Consider the following 11,668-nt stretch of genomic DNA (forward strand, 5'->3'; position numbering starts at 1 on the left):
AAAGTGTCCAGTGGCAACTGCAGGCTCCCTTACGCACATTTATAAACAGCATGGATTAGGGGTTAGAAAATAATCTACAAAGGGGAGAGAGGACAGTCTCGTGATTCAGGAGGATTTTGCAAGCTGGAGCATTGGGCAGAAACCAGAATTTCAAGAGGGACAAACAGAAACTTCCACATTTGGAAAGAGAAAAAATCAAAGGCATGACTTTGGATGTGGGGGAGGGGGAAAACCTTGCTGGGCAGCAAAGTACATGAGACGGATCTGGGGTCTCCAGGGATCCCAAGCTGACCTCCGAGTGAGATGCGTGCGCAGGTGCCTCGGCAGAAGCAGAGGGCAACGCGCAGGAAGAGCGCTTGTTCTGCCCCGCTCAGGCTGCGCCCAGAAGACCGCTCCGGGTTCAGAAAGGGCAACAAGGGACCGGAGGGTGTCCGGAGCAGGGCAGTCTGGAAGGAAACGTTATGAGGAAGAGCCAGACGCGCTGGATGCGTTTAGCCCGGCGACAGACTTCTACGACTGTTCCAATTGACAAGACAAGAAACAATGGTTTTAAATTACAAGGAAGCAGATTGTAATCAGACATTAAGAGTTGTTCAGCAATGGATGGACTTCCCCAGGAGGTGGCCGGCCAACTTTTCTTCCAAGGAGATGTTTCTGCAGGGGCTGGAGGGGGTCTGTAGGGGATGCTGAAGTAGGGGGTTCCTGCACCAGTCTGAGGATTAAACTAGATTGTTTTCCAGTCTTCTTCCATTATTCAATGATGTGCAGAGAATTAGGAAGCCCGTACAAGAACCAGGTTGATGGAAATAGCAGCACATTAGTTAGGGGGCTCCATGGCTGCCACCAGAAAGGCCTTATCATGGAGGTTTACAGGGGTCAACATGCCCCATATGCTGCTGGGAGCAGACCCAGGCAAGCTGACCTTCCAGTGGAGGCAAGCATGTCCACGTAACCTCAGCTTCCTTCTGTCCCTTCGTCACAGTAATTCAGGAGGAGATTACTGAATTACCATTCATTAGTACAAATAATGCAGAGAATGAGATGCCAAGGTGGAAAACAAGATTGCACATCAGCTATTACTGAAGAATCGAGGCCTGGCACATCCTTGAAATACATCTCACCCTCCCAATAAACCAGGCCCTCCAGCAATTCTGCCTCAGATCTTTGCAGGGCACGTGTTGGGAGCAATAAGGCTTCCTCGGAAACTCCACCTGGCAAGCGCAAGCAAAGCTCAACTGACAGGAGCAATTTACAATCTTTCTGGCAGCCCCAATCTTGGAACCGGAATTCCCTGTCTGCGAGACAGAGGTACGCAAGGGGTATTTGCTGCTTCTGGAAACGGAAGCGAGAGCGGAGGAGATGGAAGGTGTGAGCACAAGGATAAAGCCGGGGCGGGGGGAGGCGTGGCTGAGGAAGGGCCAGACTGGCAAAAGAGTGGCACAGCCACTTCAGGAATATTGCCGGTAAGAGGAGATTTCAGCTGGCAGCCACAATCGCGGCAGGTGCCTTGGCCAAGGCCCACCTCTCCCTTCCGAGTCCCCATGGTGGCTTTTGTCCCTGGGGTCTGTTCCAAGCAGGCTGCCGGGCGGGAATCTGGAGGGGACTCTCCCCTCCCCCTCTCCTCTCCCTCCCCCACCCTGGCAGAGACTTTCTCCTGGAAATGACCCTTGGGAGAAGCCCAGGCCTTGCCCCTCCCTGCCCATTGCTCTGATTGGACTTTTGGCCTGGAGCTGTTTGTAGCTGCACGGAAGTTAATCTCTAATCAGCTTGTAAGGAGGCAAGACCTGTTAGTCAGTTGCCTGGTCACAGGCAATTTGCGAGCCGGATCAACCTGCCTTTCTCAAGCGCCTCAGCAGGTGGATCCTGGGCAGGCATGACGGGGCGCCCAGCTATGTGGAGCACTTGACCGCTGCCGGCAAGTGCCTTCTGAGGCCAGCGCGGCCTCAGTCTCCCGAGGTCCCTGCCGAGTCGGGCCCTGGGAGGAACTCCGTGGATGCTCCGGCCGGGCATGGGGGAGGTGAGTGCTGCGAAGCAGGTGGCGTCAGGATGTACCGGAGGCATAGTGCCCCAGGTCGCTCTTGGTAGTGGAGGAGGTCACCCGGGGCCTGGAGGCAGAGGACTCTTCTGGCCAGGCGGAGGCGCCTCTCAGCGCGGGAGTTGGGAGCCCCCCTGCGCGTGGCACTCATCCTGCTGATGCTCCAGGGCTGTTTCTTCTCCGCTTGGGGGGCAAAAGCAGCTCAGGGCTTCCTCTGTGTCCTCCTCGTGTCCCCTTCCCAGTTGATCAGCACGCTGGGGTCCTTTCCTCCCCCTGGAAACACCTTCACTTTGCCATCAAAGTGGCTTGACATTTCTGTGGCCTCCTTCTGGAAGGGATCTACCTCAGCCAGCATGCTGCTCTGTCAGGTTTCTGGTCCGGACAAGGCCAGTCCTCAGTCCCCGGCCCAGCTCAGGAAAATCTTGTCCTGGTGGTTACCAGGAGTCAGGGTGGCCTTGACAGACCGCCGCCGCCATCACCACCACTCAGCACAAGAAGAGAGCAGTCTGGTCTAGTGGCTACGGTGCTAGATTAGGAGCCAGGAGACCGGGCGTGCTAGCTCTCCTTAAGCGAGTGACTTGGGGCTGCTTATCTCAGTTGTAGGAAGGCGAAGCCACCTCTGAAAGAGCTGCCAAGGGAAGCAGAAGCTGGGGTTGGCTTGACAGACAGTAACCACCACTACTGCGGCCAACACCACTCAGCACCAACTCTATACAGCTACTGTGCTGTGGGCATCTTTTATTTCCCTACACAACATCCCTGAAAGGTAGGCCAAGAATAAAAACAGCCCGCCCGCCGCGTCCTCATTTTCTCCTCTTCAGCTCCGGGTCTAGAAAGGGCATGCCGGCGCAAAGTACCCGACGACCTGGGGCCTCTTTCGGGGCCGTCCCCTCGGGCGCAGAGCAAACCGCTGGCCGTTCCGGCCGGGGCCCAAGCCGGAGAAAGGGGAGGGCGGCGGCAGCCTCGAGCGGGGCGGCCCGGGCCGGCGCCCAGAGCCGGGGAGCCCTTCGGCGCCGGCCTGCAGACCCGCTCCGAGCGGAGGGAGGGCCGTCCGCGCCGCGCTCCCGAGTCAGGGTCCCGCTGGCGCCCTTCCCGCCCCGGGCGCCCCCTTCGCCCGCCCAGGAGGGGAGCCCGGCGGCTCCTTCCTCTCCGCAGGCGGGCGGCAGCCGCAGCCCGCGCTGCCTCCGCGCCTCACGCCGCGCGCGCTCTCTCTCCTTTCGCGCAGCGCCTGCCCGCCGGCCGCCCCGGAGGAGCAGCGAAGGGGCCCGCGCAGGACACTCCCGGAGCCGCCCCTTCTTCTTCTTCTTCTTCTTCTTCTTCGCCGCCGCCGCGCTCCAGCCATGGGCCTGCGGGAGGCGCCCTACCCCAGCCGCTTCCTGGGGGCGCTGGCCACGGCGACCAACGGCATCCTGTTCCCCGGCTACTGGCTGACGAGCCAGCTGCTGGCCTTGCAGCAGACCACGGCGGAGAATCCGAGCTGCGCGCGCCTGGCCCTGCGGGTGGCGGTCCGGGGGCCGCCGCTGCTGCTGCTGCTGCTGCTCTACAGCCCCGTCTCGCTCCTGGCCTTCCTGGTCTGGCTGCCCCTGCAGGCAGCGCGGCGCCCCTTCGCCTACCTGCGGACGCCCGCCCGAGCCCCGCCTGAGCCCTGGGCGCTCCCCGGCCGGGCCAGGGCCATCGGCCTCGTCAGTGCGAACCTCTGCCTGCTGCCTGAGGGGCTGGCCAAGTTCAGCAACCTGTGGCGGACGCAGTGGCGTGCCACCCACATCGCCCAGAGCCTGGCGTGCACAGCACAGTGCTCCGCCTCCAGTGGCCCCCGTGAGCCCCACAACGGCCCGGCCATCCCACACAGGCTACCCGGCCCCCCTGCCAGAGCCCGGAGCCACCCCCAAGCCAACATGACCGTGGAGCTGCCCCTCATGGAGAGGGAGGCAGGGACGGCGGCGGCAGTGGCGAGGGCCAGTGGGCCCCGGGAGATCTCTACCTGCTTCCCCTCCAACGTGGACTTTCTGTGCCTGCAGGAGGTCTTTGACCCACGGGCCTCCGCCCGCCTGTGCCAGCTGCTCAGTCCCCATTTCGAGCACATCGTCTATGACGTGGGCACCTACGGCCTGCAGGCCTGCTCCGCCCCGAAGCTGCTGAACAGCGGGCTCTTCCTGGCCAGCCGCTACCCGCTCTTGGCGGTGGAGTTCCACTGTTACCCCAATGGCACCGGCGAGGATGCCCTCTGTGCCAAGGGCCTGCTGTGTGCACAGGTGAGCCAAGCCCAGGTCCTCCTTGCAGCAGTAGACGCATGAGTGGGCTCCGGAGACTTCAGCCTGGCAGGCCCTGAGGATCCTGCTCTCCTCCAGTCCACGCCATCCTGTTGCAGCCTGGTCTCACTAGCCTGCTTGAAGCAGAGTTTGCCCCACAGCCTGCCCACTTAGACCTGGCCCTTCCCTTGCACCCCACAAGTGGTGTGGATGTGGTTGTGCAAGGGCGGGCTGTTTAGCTTCCTCCATAACTGGGGGGGCAGGCCCTCGTAGGAAGCAAGGGGTCCTTGGGGTGGCTTCTCCTCTCTTGGACTCCCCCGGAGACCCGGCCTGAAAGTGGGGCCCAAATACGCCCTGGGGGGAGAGCACGGCATGACGTTGCAGCTGGCTGGGGCTGGGTCAGAGCAGAGCACTGGCTTGCGCTACTTCTGGGCCTCGATGCCACGGGGGGGGAGTAAGGGTACCACGCCTGAGACTCCTGGCCAGCCCTTGCCCAGGGAAGGCTGGACCCTGGGTGGCTGGGGCTGGGGCGGCCACCGTGGCGCTTTGTGTGCAAGCCTAAGCCCCTTGCTGACTGGCCCCCCAAGCATTCCCTGCAAGAGGGAATGAAAACCCTGTGCAAATGAAGCTCCCCGCCTCGTGGGCCCCTCGTCTCTTCTTTGGCCCTTTCTTGCCTCGTAGGGGACCTCCTCTGCACGGTCCTGCTTACAATTCCCCAAGTCTGGTTAGACCATAGATTAGTACAATGCCATGATACCAGCGTGATGTTCCGTGTCTGAAGCTGCCTGAGGGCCACTGATGTCCTTGACACACCGGGGCCCCCGCGGGTCTCTCCACTGCTGGCCCATCGCGTCAGGTGTGCTGTGAAGCTCTTCAACCCGAGGGGGCAGCTTCTCCTGGAAAGCCTCCCCACATCCCACGGAGGCTCAGCCTGCCTCTGCTTCCTGCTTTGCCCACTCAGGTGCAGCTGGGAGCTTGCCAAGGGCGAAGGGTCGTTGGATATCTGAGCTGTACCCACCTGCAAGCCCCGGAAGGTAAGGGAGTCAAGGCAGGAAGGGGGGCTCGAAGGGCAGAAGTGAAACGTTCCAGGAACGATGCGCGGCAGCCAGAAAGCCCCGGGGGCTACCAAGGCAGGAAGGGCTGCGAAACAAGGGTCTGGGGGTCTTCCGGTGGCTGAGGGCAAGTGCCTGGAAGGGGGTCCTCCCAGAAGAGGGAGTGGATGTAGTCCCCCTCGGTCCAAACTGCAGGGAAGGAGGCACAGGCTGGGTGTCCCGAACTAGTTCTACAGCCGCTCCACCAGTGGTGAGCTCGCCTTCACTGGAGGGCTGTGAATAGGGGCTGGCTGGTCCTCTGCCAGAGAAGCACTGAGCAGGGGTTGGGCCAGGTGGTCTCCGGGGCCCATTCCTATTCTAGGATTCTGTGATGGCTGCCCAATGTCTTCTACCCAGCTCAATGGCTGTCAGCCTCTGATGGCCAGAGGAAGTGTGGTAGCGAAGTGGAAAAATGGGCTTCCCGCTGTCCTGACTCCTTGCTGTGGATGTCTCTGTGTCTCCCTCTTCCCCAGAAGGGACTCACCTGCTCGCCATGAGATCTGCCCTGCCCTGTCTGAATGACTTGGGGCGAGGGGGTGGGGGGCACACTGGGGGGAGTATCTGCCCTACGGCTCTCTCGGCCTGTTGGGCAGTCTTCCAAACCAGGGCCTCCCTGCCTCTGGTCCGGTGGCGTCCCTGCGCTGGAAGCAGAGGGCCCAGGTGAGCCTGGGATGCTCAGCCACTGGGGTTTGGCGTAGCCCTGAGGCTCAGGTGGCTGCCGTCTACTTCCCACAGCTGACGGCCCGATCCGGTACGACCAGCTCAGCCTTAGTCTGCTTTGGGTGCAGCTCTTCCAAGACTCTCACGCGCAGCCAGGGGACGTGGTAGCCTTTGACATCTACTGTGGGGACCTCAACTTCGACAATTGCTCTCCAGGTGGGTGTCGTGGAGGGAGCTGCAGAGCACAGAGGGGGCCCCCGCTCGCTTGCCTTTCTCATGCACCTCTTTCTCCTTAGGCAATGAGAGGGAACAAGGCCACGAGATCTTCAGCCTCTACACAGACCCTTGTCGCATCTGTCCTCGCAAGGACAAGCCTGGGGCAATCGGTGGGTGATCCCCCACCCCATTTTCTCTCTCCCAGCGGTCTCTCTGGAGCCTTACCTTGGGGTCACGGGGCATGTGGTGGCTCCTGAGCTCTCCTGCCACAGGGCGGATCCAAAGGGACTGGAGCAGGAGCGGAAGGGTGGGGCGGCTGGTCTTTTCCCCTAGCCTGTGCCTGGCGGGTGACTGGAGGAAGCAGCTCTGTGCAGGATAGGAAGGGTGCAGGGTGTGGATGGGAGGCCAGAGCAACAACTCCTGCATTTCACAGGGACGCTGATGAACTCTCTGCGCATCTATGATGAGGCTGTGGCCACCCCAGAGAAGCTGAAGAGGTGAGGAGTCTTGGTCCACGTCCATGAATGTCGGGCTTGGGAACAGGGAACCCTGCTGAATGACCTGTCAAGCTGGCTTCCTTCCGGGGTGGGGGCAGGAAGCTGTGCCTGACCTGACACCAACCAAGTCAAGGTCTGTTCCCCCCCCACTCCCCCATCAAGTCAACTCTGACTCCTGGCAGCTGCCTGGACACGTCCCTCAGTTTCCTTGGCAAGGTTTTCGAAGCAGCTTTGCCCTCGCCGGCATCTTTCTGGGACTGAGAGAGGGTGACTGGCCCAAACCGCCCCAGTGCCTGAAGCAGGACTCAGGCTCGCTGCCTCCCAGGTCTAATTGAGGCCTTAAGCAAACCTTTCCCAACGGACATGGTCCAACTCCCAGATGAGCCTCTGACAGGGGCTCCTCTTCATACGGAGGTGATGGGCTCCTTGGGCGAAGCTTGTAGTGGGCTGGTAGGGGCTGCTTCTGGTCTCCTCAGAAGCCACGGCCGGCACTTGGAGGAGGAAGAGAGGATTCCGTGAGCAGAGGTGCCTGAACGACCAGGTGGGCCTGAACCGGGAGAAGCGCTGCTCTGTCTCCGGGTCAGAAGAACGAAGGGCCCGAGTCTGGGACAGAGGCGACCCGGCTCGACAGCAGTGTCTGTGAAAGGGCCTGGGGGTCCTTCTCGACCACACGCTGAATGTGAACCGGCAGTGTGATGCTGCTGCTGCTAAAAAGGCCAGTGCTACCTTGGTCAGGAGCACAGAGTCTGTGTAATCGGGAACAATTGGTCTGCTCTCTTCTGACCTGGCCAGGTCCAGTGTCCAGCTTTGGCACCCCTGCTCAAAAAAGACAGCGACGGGTTGGCATGTGTTTGGGGGGCAGGGCTACCAAGATGGTGACAAGTCTGCAAACGAAGTGAAGGGATTTGCACGGGGTTAGCCTCTGAGGCAAAGACGGGGAGATAGGAAGGGGTGTCACGCTGAAGAGCGAATGGATTTATGTGCCATTGCCCCAAAGGGCAGGGCCAGAACCAGCACACGGAAACTACAAGGAGGAGGGTTAGGCTGGAGACCAGGAGCCTCCCAACTGCATGAGCCGTTAGCCAGTGGAAGCGCCCGCCACGTGAAGCGGTGAGTCCTCCTTCACCAGACGTCTTCGAACAGGGCCTGGAGAGCCTCCTGTCCAGACTGCTTTTGCTCATGTTGCACCCTGCTGGAGGCTGAACTAGATGACCTCTAGTCCCTCCCAAAACCGCGGTTCTATTTATTTATTAGATTTGTTAAGGCTGCCCAGCCCCAAAAAGACTCTGGCTTTGCTTCCAGGACTCTGGAGAATCCGGAGGAGCGGACGAAGTACCTGGCGGGCCCCATCCTGGCCGATGGTGGTTCCGACCCCTCGGCACCCTGGGGCAAAGAAGGGCGGCGCATCGATTACACTCTTTACCGGGAGCACCCGGGCCCTGTGGCGTTGCAGACAGTGAGTTGGGCTGCCGGAGAGCCTGTGGTCAGCTGGGGAAGACAGGAAAGCCCTTCCCAGTGGGGCCAAAGTGGCCGTGCTCAGGGAGCCGAGTGTCCAGAGGCCTCCCCTGGTCTTCTGGGCTGCAAAAGCTGCTGCTTCTGAGCGAGGGGGAGCACATCAAGAATAAGGGAGGGGGCCATGCGGTTTAAATCCGGGGGGACCTGCTGAGCAGCTGGGGGGTGGGACAACTGCCAGTCTGGGCAGGCTGTGGTGGTTGGGATGGCATTGGCTGAGAAGACGCCAGAGACCCCCTGGGCTGGCTTTCCACGGGGGGCTCCAGGCAGAGATGCACATTTTGGTGGAGCCGGTGATGAGGCAGGGAGTCCGGGGTAACCGGGGGGTGGCAAGAAGGGGCTGGATCCGTGGCCTCCTGGGAGCAGCCCAGGGAACTCCCAAAAGGACGAGCCGCCAGAGCTTCCTTCTCACCCAGGCGTGCGCTTGATCTGACGGGCCTCCCCTGCCACTCCAGCAGCCGGAGGACCTAAAGGAAAAGGAAGGGCGGAGAGCTGGCGCAGGGAGAGGGTCCCGGCACCACGCCCCATGTGCCGAAGAAGGGCCCCGGGAGCACCAGTCGAAGCAGGGTTGGGCAAGGCAGTCCAACAAGGGCCGCCCCCCCGTTGGCACCAGGCAGCGTCGCCGTGGAACCTTGGCAAAGGAGCGGAAAGCCCACCAGGGAGGCCTCCTCCTTGCCAGCCCACTCTGCTCCCGGGAGCAGCCCTGCTCTCTCTTTTCCTCACGGAAATGGGCTCATGCAACTGGCGGTTCTTTATCTGCTCTGATCGCCTCGCTGTGCTCAAGTCACAAAAGCCGCCTCGTTGTGCGGAGCGCCAGATCTCTGGGGTCGGAGGGATACTGCTCTCTTTCTTCGCCCTCTTGACGTGCTCAGTAGTCGCTTTCTCTGTTGAGTCCCATGAAGCCCCTTAAGCCGACTTGACCCCACTCGCGTTTTCACCGCCGGTAACCAAGCTGTCAAGCCTAACGCTGCGCACTGGTTCATCAGAGCTGCCTTCTCTCGCAAGGCAGCCCCTGCTCGTAAAGAGGAGCTTTCCTCGCACAGAGATCCCTGGGTCTGCCGTGGAAGCTGGGCTGAGAGCGTCTGGTGCCGCTGGGGAGAGCCCAGTTGTCTGAACACGCTGCTGCTGACCCAGCCGAGGATGCGGTTGGTGTTTTCCTGGGATCTGCTGGGTGTCTAATTCTGCCAGGAACGGCACGTCCCCCAGAATGCTTGACCTCCCACCCTGCCCCCTCGGGGCTGGTTTCCCCGCTGGCCAAAGACCTGGGTGGGGGGGAACAGAAGGCCAGGAACCCAGTCCCCCCCCCCCCGAAAAAAACAGCCATGCAGATGCCTTCCAGCAAGTTGGCTGACTTTCTCAATCCCAAACGCTAAGGCAATGGCTCTCTCTCTTGCTTTCACGCCCACGCAACTCCTTGGAGGGATTAGAAGGGAGGGAAATGAGTGGCGGTCTCCATAATAACAGGGATCCCACGTCCACCATGGCAGATTTCCCCTCCTTCCAGAAGGGGAGAGAACAAGAAGCAACGTTCCCCTTGCCCCTCTGGCTTTCAAAGGGCCCTGTGGAAGGTGACAAGGAGAGTGGGAAGGGGGGGTGCCTGGGAAGGGCTGCAGGAGGGCTGGGGAAGCGTGAGAGCGGCGCTCCACCGCTCTCTGGGGCTCTTGAGGCTCCAGCCGGGGCCAGCTGGGGAAGACCGAAGGCTTGGCTAAATGTGAGGAGTGAGTGCTGCGAGCAGTCGCAGGCCGATGGCCTCTGGGCCCAGGGAGTTTCTTCTCGGAGGGCTGAAGCAGACGGTGCAGCAGCGGCAGCAGCCTCCGCACTGCCGAGTCCGCCCTGAGCAGGACGCGGCCGGCCCCTGGGGTCCGCTCCAGCTCAGTGACCGCCTGAAATCCTTCAGGACTCGGGATTTTACTGTCCTTACACGTGGTCCGGGCAGCCGCTCTGGCTCCTGGCTCTCAGTCCCGCCTTGGGCCTGCTGCATGCCCGCTCTAACCCCCTTGCTGTTGTGTCCCCCCTTTCCTCCCAGGCGGTGGAGAAGGTCGTCTTCATCACCCAGTTGGCCACCTGCTCGGATCACTTGCCCGTTGGACTGCGGCTGCTTGTGTCTTCGGTGGCGGAGCCGGAAGCGTGAACTGGTAGCCCTAGTGTGGAAGGACCCACCGTGATGTGCGGGTGAACTGAAGCCCCAGCTTCAGGGATGGGAAGCAGTCACGGGCAGGGCGAGGGCAAGCAGTTACTTAACCAGAAGCTGAGCAGGGAGCTTTGTGATGGCTGAAGGGCTGGCATGATTGCAGGTGCTGGAGAAGTGGCCTACTGCGGTCTCCCGTACCCAGCGGCTGGTGAAAAATAAGTGCTGCCCCAGGTCAGCTGGGACCATCAATCCAAAGTCCTGAGTCCTCTGTCCAAGAGGTGAACCCACGTGTCTGAGCTGCCCCTTCTTAGTCCTCCCCCCATCTTGGCCCTCCAAGAAAAGGCTGCGTGAAGACAGCCGAGGCTGAGACGAGATGGGGCAGGGTGGAGAGCGAGATTGGACCGTGCTTGGCGTGGCCTGTTCCGCATCCAGGTTATGCTGGTTATTGAAGGGCCGGTACAGAATTTTGGCTGGAGAACTGGAGTCTCCCCACCCATCAAATCAGTATTTTTTCACAAGGTGCAATTTCAGTTTCGTAACTATCACCCAAATGTTGTCAGCCTCCCAAGATAAAAATCTAACCACCCAGATTACACATTCTGTGTCAGGCATGTATAGAACTGAATGTTTCAGCAACATCTGAATTGTTTCCAAGAAACAGAAAGGCCCCAAATATAATAATTTACTGCATTTGAGCAGAACATTTCTGTGGTGGTCTTAATTTGTGGCACCGTTCAGGCATGCGGAAACGCGCCCTCTTGAGCTCCTTGGGGCTCCAACCCTTTAACACTTCAGCTGGGCATGAGGCTTGAGGCGGTCCTGTTGGAAAGGAGTCGCTTCCTGGTGCCTTTGCTGTTGACTCTGTGTCAAACTTCTTGAGTAAACATCTTTGCAGCCGGTTGGCACAAAAGGCTGATCTCTTGTGGGGCAGGGTGCAGCGTGCAGCTCTGGGAGGGCCTTGTGCTGCTGGGGGGAGCATCCACTCCCCCTACAGAACCGTGCGCAGGGCTTGGTACGGATTCCACCGCCTCCGGGGCAGGCAAGCGAGGAGCAGAAGCGCAGAGAGGAGAGATGCAATGCTTGCTACCCAAATTAAATGTGGGTGCCAGCTCGGAGCGCTGCTGCTAAAGGGCTGGGGAGAGTTCGGGGGGCCTGCTCTGCCCAGCTTTCCTGGCCTTTTTGGAGCCCGGAGTGCTGCCACCAGTTTCTTCCCACATGACTGGGCCTCTCCTGGGCTGGCTTTTGTCCACTGAAATCAGTCGCCCAGCAATTGCAGC

At 60.6% G+C, this 11,668-nt stretch overlaps 1 protein-coding gene across 3 annotated transcripts; it reads left to right on the forward strand.

The window, feature by feature from the left end:
• The first annotated feature begins 1,437 nt into the window (after nucleotides 1–1,437).
• LOC103048657 (sphingomyelin phosphodiesterase 5-like) lies at nucleotides 1,438–11,092 on the forward strand. 3 transcript variants are annotated; one of them, XM_025176376.2, is made up of 10 exons: nucleotides 1,438–2,017; nucleotides 2,633–2,801; nucleotides 3,261–4,287; nucleotides 5,246–5,318; nucleotides 6,111–6,251; nucleotides 6,332–6,421; nucleotides 6,685–6,748; nucleotides 8,051–8,204; nucleotides 9,266–9,405; nucleotides 10,287–11,092. In XM_025176376.2, the coding sequence occupies exons 3-10, from the start codon at nucleotides 3,376–3,378 to the stop codon at nucleotides 10,423–10,425; spliced, it is 1,713 nt and encodes a 570-aa protein (XP_025032144.2). In that variant the 5' UTR covers nucleotides 1,438–2,017; nucleotides 2,633–2,801; nucleotides 3,261–3,375; the 3' UTR covers nucleotides 10,426–11,092. The 3 variants fall into 3 exon arrangements, with proteins under 3 accessions (XP_025032144.2, XP_088004880.1, XP_088004879.1); XM_088148754.1 differs by lacking the exon at nucleotides 2,633–2,801 and having other exon boundaries at nucleotides 1,441–2,017; nucleotides 4,054–4,287; XM_088148753.1 differs by lacking the exon at nucleotides 9,266–9,405 and having other exon boundaries at nucleotides 1,442–2,017.
• Nucleotides 11,093–11,668: the final 576 nt, after the last annotated feature.

The sequence above is a fragment of the Python bivittatus genome, unplaced genomic scaffold (assembly GCF_059951505.1).
Source record: "Python bivittatus isolate LINGU-HERP-01145 unplaced genomic scaffold, Pbiv_v1 ctg000590_np1212, whole genome shotgun sequence".
Classification (NCBI taxonomy): domain Eukaryota; kingdom Metazoa; phylum Chordata; class Lepidosauria; order Squamata; family Pythonidae; genus Python; species Python bivittatus.

What these genes read in the sequence shown, in the direction of transcription:
- LOC103048657 (XM_025176376.2), top strand. Translation starts at nt 3,376, where the DNA reads ATGGGCCTGCGGGAGGCGCCCTACCCCAGCCGCTTCCTGGGGGCGCTG. An exon ending in CTTCGACAATTGCTCTCCAG is followed by an intron (nt 6,252 to 6,331) that starts GTGGGTGTCGTG and finishes CTTTCTCCTTAG; the next exon opens with GCAATGAGAGGGAACAAGGC. An exon ending in ACCCCAGAGAAGCTGAAGAG is followed by an intron (nt 6,749 to 8,050) that starts GTGAGGAGTCTT and finishes CTTTGCTTCCAG; the next exon opens with GACTCTGGAGAATCCGGAGG.